This window comes from Saccostrea cucullata, unplaced genomic scaffold, assembly GCF_032062105.1.
Source record: "Saccostrea cucullata isolate Sc308-1 unplaced genomic scaffold, CSIRO_AGI_Scuc_v1 ctg2426, whole genome shotgun sequence".
Classification (NCBI taxonomy): Eukaryota; Metazoa; Mollusca; class Bivalvia; order Ostreida; family Ostreidae; genus Saccostrea; species Saccostrea cuccullata.
Genome location: NW_026935881.1, coordinates 1 through 27,789, shown reverse-complemented (window position 1 = coordinate 27,789; position 27,789 = coordinate 1). Strand labels below are relative to the sequence as shown.

The window sequence follows — 27,789 nt, the reverse complement described above, 5'->3', positions numbered from 1 at the left end:
AAGAATTACATGTATAAAAGCCCTAGTTCTTATCGTTCAAAGTTGATGGCCAAAGTTAAAGTTTTCGTAAGTATGAAAGTATGTAAATCTACAAGGTCAAGGTCAAAAGATCAAAATTGTTTGTTTTAAATGAAAAGTCTTGCCAAAAAGAATTGTTATTCAAAACATAAAATTCCCAGTACCTACAATTTAAAAATTAGAGCCAAATTAAAAGTTTGAAGTTTATGTGTAAAAATGGGTCAAACTCCAAGGTCAAGGTCAAAGGGTAACGGTTTTTGATATCAAACGAAAGAGCTTGTCACATAAATTAAATATCTGAACTATAAAAACCCTTGTCTTAAACCTTCAAAATTTCAGTCAACGTTCTATATTAAAAGTAGGTTAAACTCAACGTCGAAGGGTTAACCTTTCTTGTTATCCAATAAAAAGTCTTTCCACAAGAATGACATTTTTGAAGTATAAAAGCCTTAGCCCTTACCATTCAAAAGTTATCGCTAAGATTAAACTTTTTTTCATAATTACAGAACTTTCCAAGGTAAAGGTCGAAAGGTCGTTGTTACTCAATGTAAGGTCTTTGAACAAAATTACATATATATTGTAGAAAAGTCCAGGCATCTACTGTTAAAAGGATATGGAAAAAGTAAAAGTTTAGGATTTTTGTGTAGATGTGGGTCAAACTCGAATGTCAAGGTCAAATTCGGTGGTACCCAAATAAAGGTCTTGTCATAAAAAAATACACATGGAAAATATGAAAGTCATTACACCTTTAAATTAAAAGTTATATGCAAGGTGAAAGTTTTTGAGAAAAACAGACAAACAGAGAGACAAACAGACATACCGGTGAACAGGCAGACAGACGGGACAAAAACTTCATACCCTCTAAACTTCGTTTATGGGAACATTAAATATAACCTAGTCCTTGTGGTGATATATATGATATATATGAGACAGGCATTGTTAAATATTATTTTACGTTTGAAACCTGAACATTTTGTGCACATATTTATGCCTGGTTATAAATGGACATACGAAATGCATCGAGTTAAACGGTGACTATGTTGAGATAAGTTACATAATCGTATTATGCTTTTTACGTCGGGCAACGTCAAAAAAAATATTTGAGTTCTCCTGGTATGAGTGTAAGTCTTTTTTTTTTTTTTAATATGATAAAAATGTAACTATTTGTGCTTTGTTTTTGTTGAAAACTAGCATGTAAATAAAATGAAACATGGATTTAATGAAAATATTAGTTTCATTTATTTTATCAATGTTTGACAGTAATTATCAATGTTGTCCATGAACTCTACGGACAACGCTCGTACATTTGAAATATCGAAGCTCTATCCCTATTTCTTCAAAAGTTATGGCCAAGGTTACCAATTTTGAAAAAAATGGGTCAAACTCCAAGGTCAATGTCAAAGGGTCAAATATAGTGTTACCAAAAGAAAAGTCTTGTTACAAGGGTAAGATATATAAATTATGCATGTCTTAGCCCTTACCACTTAAATGTTATGTTGTTTTTGAAAGTAGGTCAATCTCTAACGTCAAGGTCAACGGTCAAGGTTCTTGGTATTCAATGAAACAACTTTTCACAAAATTTGAATGTTTGAAGTATGAAATCACTAGTTTTTATTGTTCAAAAGTTCTGGCCAAGGTTTAAGATTTTTCATAGTATGATAAACGCCAAGGTCAAAAGGTAAGGGTTATTGGTACCCAATGAAAGGTCTTATCACAAACAATATTTACGCAAGTGAGTTAAGGCTACGTACTGTAAATCACTTTTTATTCGCGAGAACTTTATTTTCGCGTAATAACGCGAGACAATGTGCTCGCGAAAATTTAATTCTCGCAAAGAAATAGTATTCCTTAAGATGATATAGATCGAAAAAAACAAGGTTCACTTTTGCATTATTTGGCCCTGTGAATTTCTGAAAAACTTAAACTGCGTAAAATATCACTTATTAGATCTTCGGTGACTGTGTATCAATAAAAAATGATTCATTTTTTGGCTAATTAATGCATTATGACGTCACGAAATGCGTCAATTTCCTCATATTCTGAAAAAAGTGTACAAAAACGGCCAATTTTTAAAGCTATTTCTTGATATTTAATATAGAGCGCAACCTCTGATCTAAAATATGCAACTAGTAAATGCTAGAACTGTTTCTGAGGATTAATGGAAATGTTTTATTTTTTTAGATCAAAGAGTGCGCTCATATTATTTTTCTTCACTAAAAGTACTCAATTATACCTGTTTACATAAAACTTCAAGAACATTGAAATTTCATAGAGCCAGTTCTCCAAGACCTAGATTTGAGGAGAAAAAATTTAATAGGATATGAAAGTACCGGGTCTCTACTTTATTTTAAAGCTTCAAATAGAGAATCAAATGTTAATCAATCAGATGGTATCAGGCGCGGATCCAGGAATTGAAGTTAGAGGGGGCGCCAAAAGAAGGCAAGGGGTCTGGGGCTCCTGGATTTTAGAGATTTTGTAGGGTAAAAGTGAGGTCTACCAAGTAGACATATTTACATTTTTTAGACAAAACTGTGATTTACGCTAACTTTATTTGACAATTTTAGGGGGGGGGGGGGTGCCGGATGCGCCCCCCCCCTTAAATCCGCCACTGGGTATATCTACAGGGCCATTTTATGCATAAAGTGAACCGACTTCTTTTGTCTCGCTTATCAAGAGTCAATGACTATCTCGCGAAAATAAGGTGTCGCAAATATTAAGTGATCTACAGTATCGAGTTTCAAGGTGAAATATCTAATAAAACCTCATAATTGTTCTACCTACTTCACAGAAAATGTTAAGACTTGTTTTCTAATTCATTCTTGGTACCAACGATATGTGATAGCCAATGCACGTTATGACGTCATATTATTACGTAATCGATCTCTACTTCACAAGTTTATAAGAAATAACAAAATCGCTTACTTTGTTTTATAGAAACAAGGTAAAAAGTCGCAGGATATTCCTAGGATTTAAGGTATTGCTGCACAAATGTCGACAGTGCAATTGTTTAGTTGTTAATTGTACAGATTTAAGTTTAAATAAGGAAAAAAATTCACAGTCAAGTGTAAGTTTCCTAAATTTGTTATCGATAAAGAGAATACATAGGATTTGCGCAGCAATTTTATTAATTTTAGGTATGTTCTCTTTAATATTATACATTATTTACTTTAAATGAGATAGGAGATGCCCTTGCGCCGATGTTGTTTTGTTGATGTGTTTTGTTACCTTGAATAGGAAAAAACAATGACGTCATAAAATGAAGTCATAGTGTGCAGTTGCATTACTATACTGTTGGTACTAAGTATGCATAAGAAAATAAATTTACACTTTCTCTGTACGTAGAATATACAATTTATAAATTTTTATTAGCTCATTTGCATAGAAAAACCAATGTTAAGCCTTAACTCACCTGCGTATATGAAGTAAAGAAGTCTTTGTGTCTACTGTTCAAAAGATATGGCCAAAGCATAAGTTTGGAATTTTGTTTAAAAGTTGGTCAATCTCCAAGGTCAAGGTCTAAAGGCCCAATTTGGTGGTACCCAATGAAAGGCCTTGTGAAATATGAAAGTCATACCTCTACTAGCTCAAAAGTTATGAGCAAGGTTAAAGTTTTTGCTGACAATCAGATAAACAGAGAGACAGACAGACGGACGGACACAACCAAAACTATATATATTCCCCCACTATTCCACTATTCACAGAGGAAAATGGTTTTTAGCATTGAAATATCAGGCCAATCGTCAAAAAACTTATGTATTTAGATTCGCTTATCTTGATAGTTCATTGTACACTGTATCAACTAACCTAATTATTAAATGCTTTAAACAAGAATTGTTTTTGAAAAACAGATACACCCGAATGGCAACACAGCGAAGGTTAAACTTTTAAATGCAAAGTAAATATGTTGGAACCCAAAGTAAGGTTTTCTTACACGAAATACAATTGAAAAAATATGAACTCCCTAGCGCCATCTGTTCAGAAGCTATGAGCAAGGATAAGTTTTTGAAAGGTAGCTGAAAATCAAGGGTCAAGGTCAAAGAGTCAAAATAGTTGGATATTAATTGAAGGATATGGAGATAACGAACAATATTCATTCTCAAAGTCCATAAAACAATACGAAATAGAAGCAGAGTAAACACGGACCTCCGAAACATCAGAGGTGGGATCAGGTGCCATGGAGGAGTGAGCCGTGTGCTCATTGTCATGATCGTGAAATAACGGAAAAATCCGTCGTCAATTCAGTGTATATAATGGACTAATAATTGGTATGAAAAACTTCATTTGACTGAATTTTAAATAAAAGTCTTGTCACAAGGATTTCATATATACACATGTGAAAGCCATATCTCTGACCGCTAAAAGTCATGGGCATGTTTAAAGTTTTTCACTGGATGCTCAAACTCAAACTAAATGCCAAATGGTCAAAGTTCTTGGTATCCAATGGATGGTCTTCTCAGAAGGATTGCATACGTGAAGCAACAAAGTTTACTGACAACTGGGATGTCCTTAAGCTTTTAATCTTCAACGCCCCTTACTTATACAGCGATACACCTTCATCGACTGTATAAAGGGGGTTAATCAATTTAAATACATAAACTTCGCATGCAGTTAATGATGGTATTATTGCTACTAATAAGTAAGAAAACTTAAAATATATCGATAGATAGGTCAATTTCATCAAGTCTCACTGAAAGATCAAATACTCCTGATCTGTAATATAAAAATCCTACCTTTTCTTATTGATAAGATACTGCAAATGTCTATTGTTTAAAATACTCAGCTGGGTTAAACCCCTTGGTTAAATTGTAAGTTTAAAAATCATATTACACTCGGGAGGGTCTTGTTATAAGTAATGTACATGTTAGATACGGATTTTCTATCATTATCCTTTCTTTTTTGAAAGAAATATCACCAATGTTGCCATAATACATGTTATTTCAAAAACAAAGATGTAGGTTAAAAAATTAGAGGTACTATGAGCAATGAGCTTACTAAATAATACCCCCGCCTCCCATATGAATAAAATGTTAGTATCCATGTTTCACGCTGGAACATCCAAATATGTGTCAGCTAGATCAAAAAGTAAAATTAAAGGTGCTCAATGACAAAATGTAATAAAGATTTTGTGAAAGTTTCATTAATTTTCATTCAGTGGTATGACAGGAGTTACGGATAAGAGACGGGTACCCCAAAGCGTAACAGTCGGACGAACGGACGGACGGGCATACTGATTACTATATACCTTCCACTTTTTAAGCGGGGTATAATTATAGTACCCTTAAAAAAGATCAAGTCACAGACCATATACCTGTGCTATACAAATGCCATTTCATCTCTCATTAAAATATTTTACCAATCAAATAATGTTTGAACTCTTATCAATGTTTTGAGGTCAAATTTTTTGGTAAATCAGATGAAAAGGTTTTGTCACGGTTACATGCTAATTCTATGCAACGAAAGGCCCACAGGCAACATCGCTGACCTGAGCATTGTGGCTAGGAAAAAGTAGAAATTGGTTTATTTTTGAAAAGTTTAAATCAGAAAGTAGTCCATGACCAATCATGGCTTTGCTATTCTTGAGAAATGATTTTCCTATATATTTCTAAGTAAAATTTTGATCAGCCATCGTGGCTGCGCCCTGCCCTTGAGAGTGATAATTTGAACAAATTTGAATAATCACAACCTGAGAATGCTTTCGTATGAATATGATAAATTTTGGCTTTGCTTTTCCTGAGAAGAATTTAAAAGAATTTTCCTATATATTTCTTTGTTAGTAAAACTTTGATCGGCCATTGTGGCCCCTCCGTACCCCCGGGGGTCATCATTTGAACAGAATTGAATCCACACTACCTGCGGATGCTTCCATATAAATATGATCTACTAGTATTATGCCTTTATAAATGGAGAGTAAAGAATGGAGGCGTAGAAGGCGAGGACAATACCCCACTCTGAAAAAAGACTTTTCTCAATTCTAAAAGTAGTATTTTTTTTTTCAAAATTTTATTGTCTATATCATCTTTTACACATCAAATTCTGTATTTCATTGTTTAATTAATTTATCAATAATTTATTTTCACTCGTGTTATAAGACATTTAAAAACAAAAAAGAAAAATCTTCACGTATGATTCGAACTCTCTCCATATCGCAGTTTTGGTCCAAGACCAGCCGCTTTTACCACTACGCTACGAAGTATATGCATTATTGATGTCTTTCAGTGTGATTTAAATGAACGGGTTTGTTGAAGCGTATATTTTTTCAGAAAAGTTCGATTTTCATATAGAATGGGTTCAGATTCCATTTTTTGGACAAATGAAATAGATTTTACATTCACGTTTCCAACATTAAAGCGTTCAAGAAAAATGAGACTTGACCCATTCATATTCAAAATTCGTTTGTATAGCTCTATTAAACCCATTTTCCACTAAATATGCTGAACTGTCAACTTTGAAATAAAGATTATCAAATGATAAGTCGTTCAGTAAAATAAAATAATAAAGTGTTTTGAAGAGGACATTACTGAGAACATGATTTTAGAAAAATATAACTTTTCTGTGAATTTTGAAAATTGAGAAACATTTTTCTCAGAGCGGGGGATTGTACACGCCTTATATGCCCTCTTTCTTTTGAAGGCCAACCCAGTAGTTGCCTGCCACAAACTAAGATGACGTCCAAAATACAGGCTAGCCATTGTTTCTTGTGTCTCGTCTGCATTGGCTGACCAACCCGTCCAGGCTGCTATACTCATTGTCCTTTCTAAATAAGGCATCTTACAATGAGTGTAGTGCTTGATGGTCTATCACATATAAAATCCGTCCTGAAAGGGCATCTTACATTATATGCGGTAGTCCAAGAACGACAGGGCATCTTATTCCAAGTTTTGGAATACCTACTTAATTAATTGATGTTTTCATCCGATTGATTTAGTGATTGACTGTTGATTTTAATTCATTATTTCAATAGTGGTTGAGAATGCATTTCAATATATTTACATCCACTGAATATTTTCTCCTTTATTTCTAAAAAAAAAACCATTGCGTAAATCACTGCATGAATTACGTTAGGCATGTCGCCCGTACAGGTTTCATTATTAGTAGCAGTTCCATTAATGAAATGAAGACGTTCCTATTTTCCCAAATGAAATATATGCTTTTTTGGTTTCAGAATGCTACCAATCTGATGAAGACCGAAACACGGCCAACCATAATTTGTATACAAGCGGATCTTTATTTATCATTCCAGTTTTTCATATGCGTCGCCTTCCTGATTTGTTGTAGTGGAAATTTAGCACCACAAAGACAAAAAAGAGGATTGGTAAAAAAGAAGATATTTTTTTTTTATGTTTTTGCCACATATTATTTTTCAATTTTTATTTGCAAAACGTAGATAATAATGTCCAATAGTAGACGTATTCAAGAACGATCTACGATTTATCATTATACATAAAAATACATGTAATAAAAAATCAGTTGAAAATCCTTCCTTCTTGAAAATCATTAAGGTATCCGATCCATATTAGCCCCAGATTCAATGGAATTGAATGCATAATAGATATGTATGGGCTGAATACTCAGTGCAGTGAGAACCATTTTTCATCTTTTAGTTTCAGAATGTAAGAGTGGGACATGTCCTAATTTATTACCTTTTCCTGCCCTTGACGAGTTATCTCCCTTTGATTTTATTCAATAAAATTAATTTTTTTTTTTTAAATTTGTTTGGTAAAAAAATTATTTCTATTTTTTTTTCTATTCCCAGTGATCAAATAAATCTTTCCACCACAGCATTTTTTGATATTTGAAGTATTTATTTTTTTATTTTAAAAAACTTACTTCTTTCCATAGAACCGATCAATTAACCTAATAGGAATAGTCCGCCGAAATATGGCTGAAAAATTGCCGACTCGGCGTTAAACAATATACAATCAATCAATCAATCTTTCCATAGACTTCAATGCAATCTTCAATAATTAATTTCTGCTTAGGCAATAAAATTTTTGAAAATTTCTCTTGGTAAATCCCTTTCTACTCTTAAATGCTTTAAAATAATATCAGGATATTTTAAAAACAATTGATATTTAAGGTTAGAAATTTTGGTCCTAATATGGGCGGTATACCTTAAACGGATGAATATTTTTTTTTTCTGAAATGGTAAACTTTTCTCTGCAATCTACCATAATGATTATTCTTCTTATTTAAATTAAGCATGTGTATACCATATAGACATTCAATGTTTAATGTTATATAAATATCTGTCCTCATATAAACTCTTCAGAAATGAAAATAAGGTTTTCCCACATATCAACAGGGAGAAAATAGACAATCAATTAATTTACAGGAAGTGTTTTCTTTTCAAGTCCCATTTTTGAAATCAATTTGTTCAAGTTAAAGATACAACAACTGATACTTCGTTAATTTTTTTTTTCATTATTTTTTTTTATTTGACATTCTATCTCTATTACTTACTTAAACTTAGATATGACATATTCGTACTTATCTGTAATTATTTAAAGGTATTGTCAAAGATAAAGTTTATACTTATGCTCCTTTAGACATTTGATATATAATTTGCATTAAAGTTTATGCATGTAGTCCATCTGCTGAGTCAGATAATTTCAAGATGAATGGTATATGGGGGTAATATGTTCCAGTTTGCAAAATGTGTGCAGAAAATTAAATGCGTGAAAAAAAGTTGTTTTTTTCCAGCGCTGTTTTAGAAGTAATTCCCGGGGAATTGTTTAATAATATACCACAATAGTAGATATATGTTGTTGGCAAATAAAAAGCTTAGCCCAAATAACGGTACATTGTCCATTTTACGCGACAAAAGGAAATAATTTCTATTTTGCTATTGCATTATTAAACTCTTTAAAAGAGAAATACGAAAAGTAAATTATTCATTATCATGTGTTTTATGACGTCAAAAGTGAATAGCATGCTCGTGAATTTGTATGTCAAGTTAAAAAAAGTATAATAAATTCCGAACAAAACCTAAATCGTTTCCCACCACATTGTGCTATAATCAAAGAATTCCTCAACCATTTTCCTAGTGACAGTAAAAACTAGATGCATCCAATTTAAGATTATTGATAATTTGTTGATAACGTTTGTGATTTAGTGGTATACGTCTTCGATCTTTACAAAACCGTAGTGGATGATTGGTTTATTGGTTATCACATGACCTGGCCCTGTCGTCATGTGCATCATTTCGCAATTATTTTCTTTTTTAGAGGGAGCCATGTGCCGAATCCCTTAAAACTGTTACAGTCGTTAAATCGTGTCCAAAAGATAAGGAAACTTGGGACAAAAGAGCCAAGCTAAAGAACTGTGGGGATGTTCCACGGAACTGTTCTGTTACAGACTTTGTTTACCACTGCATTTGGGATGAGTTTGGAAAAAACTTATTAGAGCTGTGTGCTGCAACTACTAAAATAATTGGTAATATATATATGCTTTTTTTAAAAATATGCCTTGTTCGAAAATTGTTTTGATAGCAGGTTCCCATTCACAAATTTGCAGTCTGCATTAACACAACGTTACGAAACACACGTTTGATCGATATACGTGTTCTGATTGCTTCTACAGATGTCACAAATACATTTCGGAACAATCAGGAAAAAAAACACGGAGATTAAACTGAAGGAAAACAGGCAATTTAATTATTGCAGGAATTGTATTTTCAAACGGTAAATAAAAATGCTGTCAAACGTTAGCCTTTGAAATGTCGTGGTCTCATCCATTTCCATGTAGATATCCTTCACTGGTTTTTATTTTCAACATAGTTTTTTTTACTGTGATTTATTTTATGGATACATGTATTAATAAGAATCGAAAGAAAACAGTTTTTTGTTTGTTTTTTTTATTTCTATATACACATATTTTTTAATACATGTACAACACAATACTCTTGTTAAACTTACACGTAACTCACACAGAATAATTGGTAGGATTTTTATATGCTCTTAGAAGATTTATTATGGACAACCGTCTTTGTATCCGTTTATTTTAAAGGATACTTTTGTCTTGCCTTAATATAGAAACAGTGCAGATTATGTAACTTTTTTGTACATTAATATGACAGTAAGGCGCAAGATGATAGAAGTACTTTTTCATCTGTTCGACTGCTTTCCATGTTGAATAGATTGCATATTTTCAGGCTAACTTTCTGAATTCTAGCATTGTGAAAGATACCTTCAAACGCAAAATTTCAAAGTTTCAGACCATAAATGTTAAAAAAATCTTTTTTTTTAAATAATTAAATATGTGAAAAGATAAACAATACATTATTTCCTATCCTCTCACATTTCTTTATTAAGATTAATACCTAGAATAAAATTATAAACATTTAACATCATATAATTTATATACAAATTTCCTTTTAAAATGTTGACTTTTTAAACTTAAGATAATGATTTTAGAGAATACGCACCATAACCATGAACTATTTTATAATATTAGGTTATGTCGCATACTGAAACGCGATAATTTTTAATTCTTATTGTAAGAAAAATGTGACTTTAATTTGTGTGAGAAGCAGTGCGAGATTAAAATGTGCGTTGAGTTGTACATGTATATTCATCATGCAAAAATATGAGTCATAATTAGAATTGTTTTATGTCCCTCTTGAGAGTGTTTCCCTCATACGGAGACGTCACCACTTGCCGGTGGAGAGACAGACTTTGTCGTTCATTCGGCACTCAGGGCCATTGAGCAAGGAGGGATCTTTTTCTAGCCAGCACCTGCTGCGGCACGGGACCTCGGTTTATACGGTCTCAGCCGAAGGACCGGTCTCCACGTCCCACAGTGGGATTCGAACCCAAGACGTAATGATCAACTCCTTACTTCGCGACTCTAAAGCAGACACTCTAACTACTGCGCTACGCTGGCGACGAGTTAAAATAAAAACAAATTTAATAAACATAAAAAACAGATGAATGAATTTTTACCTTAACGTGCAGTTTACTTTGGTTTATATTTTCAAAATAAATGAAGATACCTATGTCTGATCTGATAACAAATAAGAAAGTTCCATACTTACATGTAGCGATGTTGGTCTATTAGTATCCTTAAGTTTGTGTGTTCTATTTCCAGCAGCATACATTTTGCAACTGCATATTAGAAAGTTAAATTATTTATTAATTCAATTTTTAGCCAGATTCTGTTCTGAGTTTTCTTCGGGTGGGATGTTTGTACAAGAACATGCTGAAAAGCCATGTAAAAGATGTCCCTTTGCCTACAATTCCAGTATGAGCTACATGTGTAAGGAATGTTGTTTTTTTTAGAATTCAGTATGTACACTCAGGTACGTACAATATAGAACATATCTGCAAATACAATTGAAGGGACGCTTTTTATTTGATATTAATAAACGTTTTAACTTAACGGTTCTTAAAAAATAATTTGAATCCACATATTTATTAAGCAAAATAAAAATTGAAAAAAATTGAAAATTATACTGTACGTACTGGGATTAGGCTACAATTCCAGTTTGAGCTACGTGTGTAAGGAATGCCAGTTTTTAGAATTTACTATGCACACTTATTACTACATGTATATGTACTGGGGTATAAATTTCCATGTTGTCCCAATCACATTGTTTTGGATAAATACATTTTTACAAATTAGTACTGATATCATTATAATATAAGCATATAATTGTCAAAGATATATAGACTGATGAAACATCTTGAAGGTTTAATATGCTTTTATCCTGCCTATAATAAGCTTTAAGCCTTTTCTTACACTTTTAGATACAGAATGTTACGAACTACCAGAATTACCGGAATCAACTATCACAACAACAACATACATCGAAAATGCAACAAAAGTACAACAACAAACGACACATGAACAATATTCGAATTCAACATTGATGTAAGTGCAAGTTTTGCAAATGAAAGACGTGCCCTTTCTCTTTCAATTTAGATACCCATTTTATTTATTTGTTGTTGTTTTTTTTTTTTTTCTTTTCTTCGAATTTTACTTCTTAAGATTTTGAAAAAGCGTAATTAAAATCTGAAGGTAAAGAACTTTGACAGATTTAAAACATCCACCACTGTTGCAACCACTATTGAAATAACGACCACTATTGAAATAATTATATCAATAGTGGTTGAGAGTGCATTTCAATAGCATATATAGTTAGTAACCGCTATTGAAATACGACCACTATTGAAATAATTATATCAAAAGTGGTTGAGAGTGCATTTCAATAACAAACATAGGTAATTACCACGATTGAAATACGACCACCATTGAAATAATAATTTCAATAGTGGGTGAGAGTGCATTTCAATATGGTAACCATAGATTTCAACCACTTTCGAAATACTAACAGTGTTGAAAGAAAAAATTCACCGCGTCAGTAAATGTTGGAATAATTATTTCAATAGATATTGGATTTATTGTTTAATGCACTATTAAAATCAATAATTTAATCCATATTGAAATTTAATTTCAAAATTGAACATTATTTTAATAGTGGTTGCAACCTTTGTTTGTTATTGAAATACACTCTCAACCACTATTGATATAATTATTTCAATAGTGGTTGTATTTCAATAGTGGTTACTAACTATGTTTGCTATTGAAATGCAATCTCAACCACTATTGATATAATTATTTCAATAGTGGTCGTTATTTCAATAGTGGTTGCAACACACCACTATAACATAAATTTTGATATATGTGCATACTTTATATTTCTGTAAAAAATTAGGTTGGTGACAAACATACACGTGTATATTAACATTGGAGTAGAAATCAATTTACTTTTTTTAGATAAACAAAAATCTCTATCATCTAACTGTATGCAAGGTTCCCTTTCTGAAAGGAAGAATGCTTGTCTATCGATTTTTTTCTACTTCAATGAAATCTTTTTTCATTATTCTAAAAATATCTTTCGACTGTAAAATTATTTATAGCGCTTAATCTTTGTAAGTGACAACGTTTTACTGTTAGTATATTTTGAAGGATCATGGAATTGGTACCTCTTATAAGTTAAAAAAAATGGTTTATATGTACATGACTAATGAGATATTTGCAAATGTCCATCCACCAAATCATGCAGACTATGTCGATCCCAATGAACAACAAAGGGACTCCTGCAATATTCGTTCTACAACCTGCATGGTTGTATTGAAAAGAAAATGTCAAGCCATGTACTCGGTTAGTAATTATAGTTTAAGATATATCTAAAAATGAATCGACAAACAGCTTTGTTGTGCGCAATAATTTTTCACTTTTTGAGTTGATGACACTCTAGCTCTCCAGTCATCTTTCCCATTTGTTTCAGACCAGCGAGCTACAGATCATTAGTTACTACACTACACGAAGAAGCTTTTACAAGGAAAACATTTGATATTTTATTTACAAATTCTTATGTACGAGGGTTGTCCGTAAAGTTCATGGACAACATTGATGATCACTGAAAAACGTAAAAAATATTTAAAAATGCCTATTTCATATCCTGCAATCATCCAAAACCTGTCCACGTAAAAACAATTTTATTTAAAGAAATACGGTAAAGTCACGTTCATTTTTTACAGCATGGTGATTTTCCTACACGCATGTCTTCCTGTAAACTGTCCTTTTCGTCCGAACATATATGCCACTTTAATACTATAATGTACGGCTTCTTTTAATATATTTTCCCAATTGTTTACAAAATATATTGGTCTCTGTAGGTGTTTATCCGACGTTTATGCAGAATTTAATCACTGCTCACTGCTCCAAACATTCCGAAAACGTCCCTTTTTAAAACAATTCCGATCCGTCTTAATATTTCTAACTTTGATTGCTCAGCCATTTTACAACTTTGAACGTTACAATTTTGCAGGTTTGTAGTGATAACCTCTGTTAAACTCATAATATCATCCAGTCATCCAGATTTCCGCAGAAGTTTATAAAATACCAATGAAATTTATAAAGTGATAAAAAAAAATTTTAATTAAAATTTTGACGGTGCCCCGGTTCTCCATTCCAAGACTAACTATGAAGCCATAATTGTAACTAAACATTTGAAATTGAATAAGATTTACATTTTTCAATTACCTTAAATGTAAAGGATAAGAAGTATGTTAATAATTAATATCAATGACACAACTTTTATTTAATTCTTAGGTTGTCCACGAACTTTACGAACAACCCTAGTAATCACGATTTTTTTTTGTAAAACACAGATAACCTTATATGGAAATTTACGGCGAGGAATAAAATTTCTCAATTCCAAGTCAAAATCTAAGGTTAATGTCAAAAGATCGAAATTCTTGGTATCAAATAGGAGGTCCTGTTTGAAGGCGTACACCTGAGAAATATGAAAGACTTCGTACTATTTGTGTGATGGTTGTGATTAAAGTGTTTTTTAAATGGTTCATACACAAAGGTCAAAGATCCATTTTTGGAATCCCAAGCATTATCTACCAGAAGTCATGTACAAGCTTAAAGCTCGAAAAAATTTTAGTATAAGTGAGTCTAATTCCAAGGTCAAGGTCACAAGGTCAAATTTGGCTGAAATATGAGAATCATAGCCCCACCCATTGAAAAGTTTAGTCTAAGGTTAATGTTTTGCGGACAAACAGAAAAAAAGACAAAAGTACAGCTAGGCAGAGGGACGGATTGAGCAAAGACAACTTATCCTCGAACCTTTTAGGTAATTTCGGTCGTAAATTTAGGCCTTATTCTTATCTACACTCCATAAAAATACGTCCAACTACTTTTTTTTCTTTTGGACCAATGGATTACATGTATAACAGAGGAACCCGCGACTCCTTCCCTGGTCTAAAGCAGACGTTCTATCCACTGCGCCACGAGATCGACTTATATCTCTTTATGTTTCCTCTCAATAATGTACAACTTTAACATAATTGATCTTTTATACGGTATATTATCAAGAAGAATATGGGGATAATGAGAGTATTTCATATTAAAATCTATAAAACAATACATGATAATAGCAGAGCAGACACGGACCTCCGAACATCAAGTGCCATGGAGGAGTGAGCACCCCCTGCTGACCGGTCACACCCGCCGTGTGCTCCTTGTCATGGTCGGAAAATGAAATCTGATGTCATTCAGTGTATAAATAGTGAACTAACAATTAGTATGAACAATTCTTATTTGATTATTTGTTAATATTTACATTTGCAAGGTTTTCCTTTATAAAACGCTACTGAAAACAATGCATATCTAAAGCTGTATAAATACCGGTAGGAGGTCAGGAGGTTATAGATGTGCGTATGGATAAACGTTCTACGTAATTTCTTAGTGACGTCATAAAGAATCAACTCGCGTTTAGTGGATTACATACATTCCGTTGGGTTTGAAAAATAATGCATTTCACCCGTTAAAGTCACAATCAGGCAAATATAAAGTATGAATAAGTCACAAATGTAAATATAATTAATAAGGTATCATTCATATAAAACATCTATCGGGGTACATGTATAAATACTGGTTGGTACGAGATCAAATTCATCATAAAGACCTTCGGGATTTATGGAATTTAATCTCGTGACTAACACGTATTTGTACTCCGATAGATGTTATAAAATGATAACTTATTTCTTAAATGAATAAATTCCGTGGATGAAGATCACTGAGATTTAAATGAATTTTCATGGTTAGAAGTTCTATTGACCATGTGTAGTATGTCATGAAGAGATATATCGTTCGTAATTTTCTTTGTCAGAGAAAGCAAATTGCCAACTCTTAACGTGTTTAAAATTTCTAATTTTGTAAATATATTGGACATATACTTGTACTAACATGTATCTGTACATGTAACAAAATAATATATTTTATGTAATTAATAAATTTTGAAACCTCTTGCTACCAAGGTAGTAGGGAACTAGAGATACAGCCGCTGATAGTTATCTGTCTTTTTTGTAAAAAAAAAATGTCCTTTTTTCAGACATAAGAATGGGGAAGCAAGAATTGAATTGAATTTAAGAAGTAGCCTTGCATACCTTACACTTGGCATCTTTATGCCGACTTTTTCGATCTTAACAATAGCATTAGTCCTCAGAATTTGTTCAAAAAGAGGTAAGTACTGATTAGATTAACTGAATTTCTATCCATACTTCATATTGATTAAAATTACTTTTGTATACATTTATTTACTAAAATATTTCATTTTATTCAATTTTAAAGCAAAGAAAGATATGGAGTTAAATGAATCTAAATTAAAGAATTATAAAGGTACGTAGCTAATACAAAAAGTTAAGTAATTATGGATAAGATCTAGTAAATGAAAGGTACTTAAAAAATCGAAAATTAAGACTCGCATTTTTCTACTAATCATTTACAAATGTACCCTTGTAAAATAAGATGTATCGGGACTTAACTTTTAGATAAACACAATAAAATACATACTTAAGCTTGTACAAACTAGAGGCAGGTACAATGAAGAAATGAGCTCACTACATGGTACCCCACCTCCCATATCAATAAGATGTCAGTGTCCATGTTATGCTATGGGAAACCTAAATAAATGTCAGATCAAAAATCAAATAGTAAAATAGGAGATGAACCATGGGAATATATAAAAAAAAGTATCATCAAATTTTTTTCAGCGGTGTAACAGAAGTTGCAGATAAGAGATGGGTACCCCAAAGCTTAACAGACAGACGGGCGGACAAACAGCTAGACAGACGGACGGACATACCGACTACTATTTACCCTCCTGCTTTTTGAGTGTGGGTATAAGAAGACAGTCAAAACTCATTAACTAGATGTTGACCTTGAAACGCAAATTTTAGAAGAAAAACTATTTTCTCGTATTGTCTTCACTGCACTTTTATTTTTTCTCTATTTCAAAACTTTTTTAGCGCTTTTGGTTAAATGAAAGTTATATGATATGTTTTGGGGGATCTTCATGATCATTATGGATCTGAAAAAAAAGTGCTATAAAAGTAACTAGAACATTGAATTTAAGATACATATGATTTGAAATATCGTCCCAAATACACATTAACTTTTACTGAATGCCTTTTTAACATTTTAGTTATTGAAAGTAAAGATGGAAGTTCAGATCCTTCATCAATTTTGCGTCTGGTAGATCCAAATACATCGATGAGAGGAGAAGGTATATAAAATAAAATGATAAAATTTGTTCATGGAAAAATAAACTACTGAAAAAGAAAGTTTCACATCTGAAGCAACTGATTCATCCTTTTTAAAGCAAAAAGTAGGCGTTTTGAAATTAAATCATTTTTCAGAGCAAAGAAAAAAAGCTTTCCACTTGAGAGAGCGCTAAATACTCAAAAGATGTCTCTTTTTGGAAAACACAATGGCGAGAAAATGCTTTTCATATCCAATTATTTTATCTGTATTCTTTTTATTCAAATGTATATAATAGACATATATGACAACAATACTATGAGATTTCATCTAGTTCATGATGATGCGTTCAAACCCTTTATTTTTTTCCGATTGTAATACGTGCCTGCTTTTGATATAGGCTATTTATATATCACAGTTTAAAATATTAAATTTCAGGGAAAGATACGTTTTTTTTTATTTAAGTTAATTTACTCATCTTCTGAATAAGGCTTATTTAATTGAAAATATAATTTGGCATGTTTTTTTGTCTTTTTCAGTTGATAGACTAGAAGGGACAGACGAGGCAACGATAATTCTAAATTCGATTTCACAAAATTGTATAAACCAACAGTTCGATGGAAATGAACAGAAGGAAATGCATTGAAAAACAAAACATAACCATTGTCATACTACGAGGGGTGTTCAATAAATAATGTCGTCAGCTCGATGACATGTAACATAGAAATCATATGACACTAAGCTTGATTTTCTCGCATACTTGAATATTTAATGTATTGAAAAAAAATTATGTTACATCTTTTCATCACGTATCGAGACACTGATGTAAAATGAATGTTAAAGAATCAGTAAACTAGAGTAAAATCAAACGCTTCGTTAAAACGGCTGTAAAACTTGTTTAGAATCCCCAAAACATATATACCTAAAATTTTCTGAAATACTGCAACCAATATCTGTTTTATACACACATAAGCATTAAGATACACATAAGATTCCAATGAACAAAAAACACAAAATGGGCTTCAAAAATGAGTACTTTCCTTAGTGACAATGACTTACAACATCCAATGTACTGTTCGGGAATATTCAATAAATCATCACTGATTACGTTTGATTAACTTTAAGGCACATTGCATCGGCACGGTTGACTGATCTATTCCAACCAAAAAAAAAAAAAAAAAAAAAATTAAGAAAAAGTATATACCTCAGGTGCATCAAATGGTACAACAAGATTTGTTGGCAAACGTATCGTCATCAAATTGCAAGTGTTTTGGGCTTTTAGCGTTTTCCTTACGTGATGCAACACATCTTACGATTGAGTAATTATGAACACTGATTTAGCTGCAAAATAACTCAATTTCCATCTGACTAATTTGCGTAATTTTTGTTCATGCGGTCCGAATTTATTTCGAATATTATGCTATTATGTTATTTCTTTTTCCTTTCAGTATAAATATAGTAATGTGGCATGTTCTCCTAAACAAATCATATGCTGACATAAAAAACTGCATGTCAAGATTTGTTGCAAAGTAACATTAAACTTGAATGTTGACATTAATATGTTGCATGTGGACACCAGTTAGTTGAATGTTAACATAATCATCTTATATGCTGAATTAATAGGATCTCTTGTTAACATAAATAAGTCGCATGTTGAGATGAATACTTGCAAGTGAACATAAATATCCTGCATGTAAAAAAAAAATTGTATTTTGACATATATATAGCATATTACGCGTATTATACCATATACTGGCGTTAATCACTTTATTTTCCTAGAATTAAGATTACTCTACGGCAGGAAATTAACTCGCGGAGTTAATTTTCGCTATATTAGCGGAAAAGAAATTACGCGAATTCAACATACAAAGAATAATTCTTTAAAAGTTTTATAAGGATAAATTGAAATTTTATTATTTTCTGTGATTAGCTGTAGACTGTCTATATAATTATGCGAGTGTATGGATCAATTACAAACACCTAGTTGTTGGTGTTTTTCAAACTTATCAATTGTTTAATTTATTTCTATAGCTAACGATTAGTTTTGCAATTTAATACAATTGTAGACGTGAGATGTAATCATTTAATGAAACACACTTGTTTAATCTCACCCGTGCGTATCAATCAGTCATTACCTTTAATCAAGGCATTAACGTAGTAAACAGGGTAACAAAAATTAATTCAATTGTTAATTTTTAATTATATATTTTATTACAGGGCGGGGCCACAATGGCCAATCTTTTTTTTTTTCATTTACATATTTCAGAAAATTCTTTAAAAATCATCTTACATGTATCAAGAATAGCAAATCCATGATTGGTCATGGGACTACTTTTGGATATAAACTATTCAATAATAAACCAATTTCTACTTTTTCCCAGCCACAGTGCTAAGGTGAGCGATGTGGCCCATGGGCCTGTTGTTACAATTGTATTAGTGGGTTTGATTTTTGGAGTCTTTAAGTGCTGAAATTGTTTATTTTTTCAATGGGTGATTTTTTTCAAGCTAAGATGTTTTAAAACTTTTTATAGTTATGTTGTTATAATTGTTTTTTGAATGTATATATTGTTATATTGCATCGTTTAATTAAAAAGTGAATTATATTGGTCTCTGTAGGTGTTTATCCGACGTCTACGCAGAATATAATCACTGCTCATTGCTCCACCTATTCCGAAAACATCCCTTTTTAAAAACAATTCCGATCCGTCTTAATATTTCTAACTTTGATTGCTCAGCCATTTTACAACTTTGAACGTTAAAGTTTTGCAGGTTTGTAGTGATGGCCTCTGTTAACCTCATAATATAAAAGTCATCAAGATTTCCGCAGAATTTTATAAAATACTAATGAAATTTATAAAGTGATAAAAAAAAAAATAATTAAAATTTTGACGGTGCCCCGGTTCTCCATTCCAAGACTAACTATGAAGCCATAATTGTAACTAAACATTTGAAATTGAATAACATTTTACATTTTTCAATTACATTATGTAAAAGATTCGAAGTTTGTTAATGATAAATATCAATGACACAACTTTTATTTAATTCTTAGCTTGTCCACGAACTTTACGGACAAACCTCGTAATCACGACTTTTTTTTGTAAAACACAGATAACCTTATATGGAAATTTACGGCGAGGAATAATGTATCTCAATTCCAATTCAAACTCTAAGGTTAATGTCAAAAGATCAAAATTCTTGGTATCATATAGAAGGTCCCGTTTGAAGGAGTACACCTGGGAAATATGAAAGTACTATTGGTGTGATGTTTGTGATTAAAGTGTTTTTTAAATGGTTCAAACACCAAGGTCAAAGGTCCATTTTAGGGTCTTCTTTCAGTTATATGGAATCCCTAGATTGGTTACATGTACTTGCATGATAACATAATTTTTTTGCATGAAGACAAGAGCATGTTGTATATTCACATATTATAACGCATGTTAACATAATTTATCTTGCACGTGTGTGGAGAAATATACCATCATAGTTTCTTAATATATACAGACATATAAATGGTTCTGTATTTGAAAAAAAGTAAATTTAATTGAGTGCTGGAAAAGGGACAACATATTATTTTATTATAAGCAATGTATACTTTGTAACTATAAAAGATTTTTTATCACAATTAAAAAAGGACAAATGGTGTACATTTTTTAAGAATTGGATAATGTTTTTAGTTCACCTGAGCCAAAGGTTCAATTGAGCTTTTCTGATGACAATTTGTCCGTTGTCTGTCGTCGTCGTTGTTGTAGTCGTTGTTGTTGTAATCTTTTCACATTTTCGACTTCTTCTCAAGAACCGCTGGGCCAATTTCAACCAAACTTGCCACAAACCATCCTTGGGTTAAGGGGATAAAAGTTTGTTCAAATGAAGGGTCACGCTCTCATACAAGGGGAGATAATTGGAAATAAATGAAAATTTGGTGGTATCTTTTAAAAATCTTCTGCCCCAGGACCACTCTGCCAGGAAAGATTAAACTTATGGAGAAACATCCTCAGGTAGTGTAGATTCAAATTTGTTCAAATCATGACCCCCGGGGGTAGGGCGGAGCCACAATCGCCGACCAAAGTTTAACAAAGAAATATAGGAAAATTCTTTAAAATCTTCTCAAGAATAACAAAGCCATAATTGATCATTTTTAAATGAAAGCATCCTCAGGTGGTGTAGATTCAAATTTGTTCAAATCATGACCCCCGAGGGAAGGGCAGGGCCACAATGGCCGACCAAAGCATGGCATAGGAATGTATAAGAAAATTCTCTAAAAATCTTCTTTTCAAGAATAACGAAGCCATAATTGATCATATTTATAATAAAGCATCATCAAGTAGCGTAGATTCAAATTTGTTCCAATCATGACTCCCGGGGGTAAGGCGGGGCCACAATGGCCAATCAAAGTTTTACATTTACATATATAAGAAAATTCTTTAAAAATCATCTTATCAAGAATAGAAAAGCCATGATTGGTCATGGGACTACTTTTGGAATAAACTATTCAATAATAAACCAATTTCTACTTTTCCCATCCACAGTGCTCAGGTGAGCGATGTGGCCCATGGGCCTGTTGTAACAATTGTATTAGTCGGTTTAATTTTTGGAGTCTATAAGTGCTGAAATTGTTTATTTTTTTCAACGGGTGATTTTCTTTACATGCTAAGATGTTTTAAAACTTTTTATAGTTATGTTGTTATAATTGTTTTTAGAATGCATTTATTATTATAAAGAAAATATTTGCATCGTTTAATTATAAATTAAAATGTGAAAAAATGTGTCGCATTACGAATGCATTTACCCTAGTGAGATCAGTCTAAACACGGGTGTTTCTAAGCAAATTAGTAAGTAAAACGCAGAGAAAGTTCAAATTGATTTTCTTATTCATACTGACAAATGTGGTACCCACAATATTCATGCTAAAGCTAGTGCTCAGTATGAAATATTCATATCCTTAGATGCATACCCTTGTATACCTTTGTATGTAAACTCCTGTATTTTTATAATTAATAAATATGGGGAAAAACTCACTGTTAATTTTTGGGGGTTACTTTGTTAAAATTGTTAAATTTTCACATTTGTTTTAATATCGATAGAATGTAAAGGAAATAAGATTTCACATTCTTGCCTTAATGTTAATCATTTCAAGAGTGTCTATTTCCCCATCATACATTTTTGTATATGAATTCAGCTGTAGTTTACAAAAAATGATATTATATGTAATCAGGTTCGTATATCATGTCTATGTTTGCTGTAGAATGTAGCAATAAATCCAATGTCTTCCTCCAATATTTTAGGATCGCTGTCTTAGATGTTTTGTTATATATTCACGAGCTTTACATTTTTAATTTCTACCTTCAAGCTGATATAAAAAAATAAGCATCAAAATTTGTCAGACTATATACATTATGACACTTTAGCAGTCATTAAATGTGTATTCTATAGTACTTCTTATACCCTTTTCTCAAGACTTACCAATCTTCTTCTTTTAAAATCAGTTTGATTATATAATATTGTAGATCAGTTAATTTTTGCGATATCTTATTTTGGTGAAATAGTCATGGACTCTTGAATAGCGAGATAATATTGCCACAGATTGTGGTTTTTGCTTTACATAATAATCTGATGGAATACTTTTATAAGCAAGAATAACATTTTTGCTAGCATACCGTCCTGCGTCTTTACGCTACAATAAAGTTCTCGCGAATAAAAAGTGATTTACAGTATCTGTCATTAGTAATTGAGCAATGTCTAGCATTTTTCAGAATATGAATGTATTTGATACTTGTATGTACCAATTGAAAGGTGACCACTTATACAGTCATATATACTTAATCGTTTCTTTATGTCTAAGTGGCAACATGGTGTGACAATTCTGCGAACAAGGTTTGATTTGCTTAATATTTATATAGACCTGAAGAACCTTATTATAAAAGCATGTCTTTAAAAAAGGTGTTCAAGTTGTTGCCATTTCAACCAAAACACATTACAAAAATTTGTTTGTACATGTTTGTTTTTGGTGTTAAATTTTATTGAATATTGTTTCGGTAAGATATGTGCCAAATTTTGAAGTGGTGGCAGAAAATACCTCCTAATTCTAAATTTTATATTAAATTACATATAAATAATGTCTAACCTAATTACGTTAGCTTAAACAAGTGCGACTTCATAATATACATGTAACCAACATTAGATTGATTGGTTTTATGTTGTTTAACGTTCCACTCGAGAATGTTTCACTCAAACGTAGACGCCACCAAATGTAGTTGGAGGGCTACACATTTCGAGCTATACTCGGCACTCAGGGACATTGAGAAGTGAGGGATCTTTTTCGTGCCAACACCGACTGCCTACACGGAACCTCGGTTAATAAGGTCTCATACGAAGGGCAGGTCTCCATGTCTAAAAGCTGGATTCGAACCCGCAACGTAAGGATCAACTGTTCCCTTCGTAAATCTAGAGCGACGTCAACATTTGTATTCTGATTTTTGGGGAGTTTGCTTTAAACAGAAGTTTTGAAAAACAGTACTCTATATCATATTAAGAGATAAAAACTGAATACATATATGACACTTTATAAATTTAAATTTTAAATCTTAAATATTGTTTAAATACACTTCAATTACAATAGTTACATTTGCAAAAATCTTTTTAGATGAACTAATGATTGATTGATTGTATCTTGTTTAACGTCCCTTTCGAATTTTTTTCACTCACGTGGAGACGCCACTACTTGCCGCTGGAGAGCTGCAGATTTGTCCTATACTTTGCACCCAGGGCCATTGAACAGGGATATATCTTTTTTGTGCCAACACCTATTGCGACCGGGAACTCGGTCCATACGGTCTCATCTGAGGAACCGATCTCCATGATCCACAATGGGATTCGAACTCGCGAAGAATGGATCGACTCCTTTCTTCGCAACTCTAGAGCAGAGACTCTAACCACTGCGTCACGCAGATGACTAAACCTATTGAAGAGAAAATATGTTAAATGCTGTATGAACTTTACTTTTGGAACAGAGGTCATAGCGAGACCGTATCCTAGAGGAAAATATTTTGTCTACATATCTCTGTCACGGTGCTACATGTACTTGTTTTAAAATATATCGAAGTAAATAAAGATGAAAAAATAAAAAAAAAATGATTACAAATATTGATATTTTTCAATCAAGAGAGGTACAATAAATCTTCTTTTGATGTGAATAATGTTTTTAATACTATTTAAAATTAAGACCACACTTACATTTATAACCCTAAGTTCCTTTTAGGTTTAGTGAATTAAAACAGGCGATACCACCGCTTTTGACTTCAAACAGATCAAGAACTCATGAAAGAGTAGAAATATTCTCAGCAACGATCTTTGTTCTATCACAACAAACAGACACTTCTTTAACTGGACTACTAGAAATGAATGTCAACATTTAAATGTTGGAGCAAAGTGAACTTTTTACACCAAACAACGTCTATGTCATTGCGCCTCAAAACATATAAATGCGGAGGCCTATTTGAGTGATAAGTGCAGCTTTATTCCGAATTGTTTATCTCAAATGTAAAAATAAGTATTAATCAACACTATCATTAAAAAGCTTACTGGAAAATGAACTTAGTTTGTTCCTGATCAAATCTTTTGAAAAGCCGTTCGGGGTTCATTTCCCAGAGAACGTTTAAAGCATTGTTGTTTATTTCTTAAATTGGTAATTTACATTTCAAAATAAAACAAATACTTCCTCAGAGTGATAAATAAAGTTTTAGTGGATGTGAAGGCATGTATCAGTAATTGCTAACGTTTTTATGCATACGCCCAAAGCGACCATATGATATTTTATTTCTTTTCAAATTTATTTCAATCATAGAATTGTTCATATTGTACATAACACCTTTCAATTTAAACATACAAATTTCTTTATGATTATTTGATTTTAAAATTATATTTTCAAATACATTTACATGTACCAGCTGTTACTGTAAACATTATTATCCTTGCATATCTTTAAAGAAAATGAATCATGCACGGAACAGAATAACTCTTCCTTCATATTTGTAAATGCTTAATTTTTTTTTTTTTCCTTATACATTTCACGTTTCTAAATGTTAGAACTAAATGTAAAAGTCTAACTGTATATATTTGAACAGTCTCTCAGATATGAAAAGCAATCCTATCAACCTGTTCGTAATGTCCATTCTGGCTCTTGATTGATGTCTGAGTACGTTGCTGGAACTGATTTTCAATCGCCATCTTATAAACATAAAAACAGGCGAACAAAATGCATATTCCGATTCCAAGTGATCCAAAAATTATTATTCCGGAGATCAAAGTACTTTTCGATTTCTCTCGTGAATCCCTTTTTGCCTCATTGGTGATGCTTTGAAAACTTGATCTAGTTATGTCTATTGTCATTGAAGTCTCTGAAATATTATTACATTAAACACATAGAGATGCAATTTTGGTTTTTAATAGAGTTATTCAAGGACATATGCAATGTATTAACCTGCAAAATGTTTTCAAGATTTTCTTGCTTTTTCTTGCTTTAAGATTTTAAATTGAATGGCATAAGATGTTAATCGACAAGAGTGTCTCTACAGATATTCTGTAGCTTACTGTGAAAATGTTGTAGGATACAGAGAAAGACAGGGAATTTTCATACGGACATATGGATAGGGGTTTTAAAAGCCAGTAGTGAAAGGTTTTGAAAAGATATCAGATGATGAAAAATCCTGGATGATACAGAAAACAATTATATGAAAATAAATAAAACATATATTATAAATAAAACATATATTTTATATATTATACTTAATATCAACCCTCGTTTAAGAGGAAGTGTAAAACAAATATTAACGTTACAATACAGCACACAGTTCCCTCAAATATTGGAAGTCTTTAATTCATATATATGTCCTTAAACTATAAAACGTTATTTTTCAACTTTTTCTATTGCAGATGTTATGTTTAAACCAGATGAGAAATACATTCAACCTTTTATCTGCAGTTACACAGGAATAAAATCATTTTAATGTCCATAGTCATATTTGTATAAAAAACTACGTGATGCGTATATACATGCAAACACAGTTTAGTAGCACTGGTTTTCACGACATGGAGTGTCTTATTAGTTCGAGTCTACTGTTGAATACATTTTTCATACAGTTGGTTTCAAAATTAGAATTTAAAATGTATATTTCTGGTATGTATCCATTAAAATTGAAAAGTAATTCTGACTCAAATAAAAAATAATAATAATAAAACTAGAACGACATACATGAATGTATTAACGGAAATAAAATTTAATGAATTAAGTCTTTTGAAAATGCGGTATATTTATAAATAATATTTTCCGTATTCTACGCTAGTTGTAAATAAAATTGTGCATTACTGGCTTCATAACCAATAGTTCTGATTTGTAACTTCCTTTTAGAATTTTAAGCAACATGTTTTTTATTTCAAAACATTATAAATTCTAATTGATGAAACTATCATATCACAGGAAATACTTTTCCCTCGTTTTAGAATTATGGAAGGATGCAATTAGTGTACATTCGTATCATTGGTATTTGCATCATTAATATCAATAATATCGATATCATGTGTTTTTTAAATATAGAAATTTCCAATATCTTTTTTATAATATTATTCATAAAAGGGGCTTGTGCATGTATATGCACAATTATGTTCACGCAAATACTGTATAGGATTAACTACTTTGTCTTTTTCTATATTTTAAATCTTTTGAAGAAAGAATAAAAAAAATGATTCGTCAATTTTTAAATGCACTGATCATGCGTTAAGTACAAAAAACCTTTTTTATTAATCTATTTCCTACCCAAGAAATATGATATCAATGCATCTAACTTGAGAAAAAAACTACGTGACATATCCAAAACCGGCATTCAAATGTTTCATCTCTTCAACCCTTTTGTTTCACCTACCAAATAAATTACATTTACTAGACATGAAGATTTTTAACAACGTTGAAGTCAAGGTGCATGTCAAAATATTATAGTTAAATTATCATTATTCTAAATACATGTGCAGTGTGTCTTTCTAAAAAAAATACTTTATAACAAACCATGTTCTTGGCATCCTGTCATGAAGTTACAGCTGTTGTTTGTACAGGTACACATTCCCATACATTGCATTCCATAATATGGATACTCACAGATCAATCTGCAATCTGGTCCAGTGTATCCAGGGTTACAATCTAAATAAGATAACGTACAAGCACAATTCAAAGAAATACATTTGATGTGTTCATTTTTCAAAACTGATTGAGTAGAAATCTTGTGTCTACTCACTAGTAAAAGTAAACACAGAAAATATTCTGTTTGTGACATCAAACTTAGAATTAATGACAAAAATAACGATTTAAGACTGGACAAAACACAGAATGAACCAACGGTATTAGCGAATTATTGGACAGTGAAAGATTTTGAAAGGTCACTAAATTTCAGCAGACTTTCAATCCCTTTTAAAAACAACTCGCAGAGTTTCATCGTGTGAAACCTCAACTACATTCTATACCTCAGATATACAGCGGATATCGGGGAAATTTGAAATATTAGTTTTGTGAGACTTCTTGTTGCGTAACTCATATGTGTGTCGTCTGCAGAGCAGAGGGTAGCTGCAGGTCTGTAGCGTTAAAGTTTAATATATTTTGTCTTTGACCATAACGCTACAGATCCCGTAATGCATAAAGGTGCAACTTACGGCGCAATATTTTTCGCGCAAAAAAAA

At 31.8% G+C, this 27,789-nt stretch overlaps 1 protein-coding gene across 2 annotated transcripts in view; it reads left to right on the top strand.

Moving 5' to 3' along the window:
* Positions 1-22,778, top strand: part of LOC134244118 (uncharacterized) — a 32,031-nt gene extending 9,253 nt beyond the window's left edge. Inside the window, exons 2-9 of one of the 2 annotated variants that reach the window (XM_062726394.1) lie at positions 7,181-7,330; positions 9,243-9,450; positions 11,164-11,271; positions 11,763-11,886; positions 15,923-16,053; positions 16,162-16,209; positions 17,015-17,095; positions 17,610-22,778. In XM_062726394.1, coding sequence (XP_062582378.1) covers positions 7,196-7,330; positions 9,243-9,450; positions 11,164-11,271; positions 11,763-11,886; positions 15,923-16,053; positions 16,162-16,209; positions 17,015-17,095; positions 17,610-17,716 — 942 coding nt within the window. In that variant the 5' untranslated portion in view covers positions 7,181-7,195 and the 3' untranslated portion in view covers positions 17,717-22,778. The remainder of the gene's footprint in view (positions 1-7,180; positions 7,331-9,242; positions 9,451-11,163; positions 11,272-11,762; positions 11,887-15,922; positions 16,054-16,161; positions 16,210-17,014; positions 17,096-17,609) is intronic. The other variant, XM_062726395.1, reaches the window with a different exon arrangement.
* Positions 22,779-27,789: the final 5,011 nt, after the last annotated feature.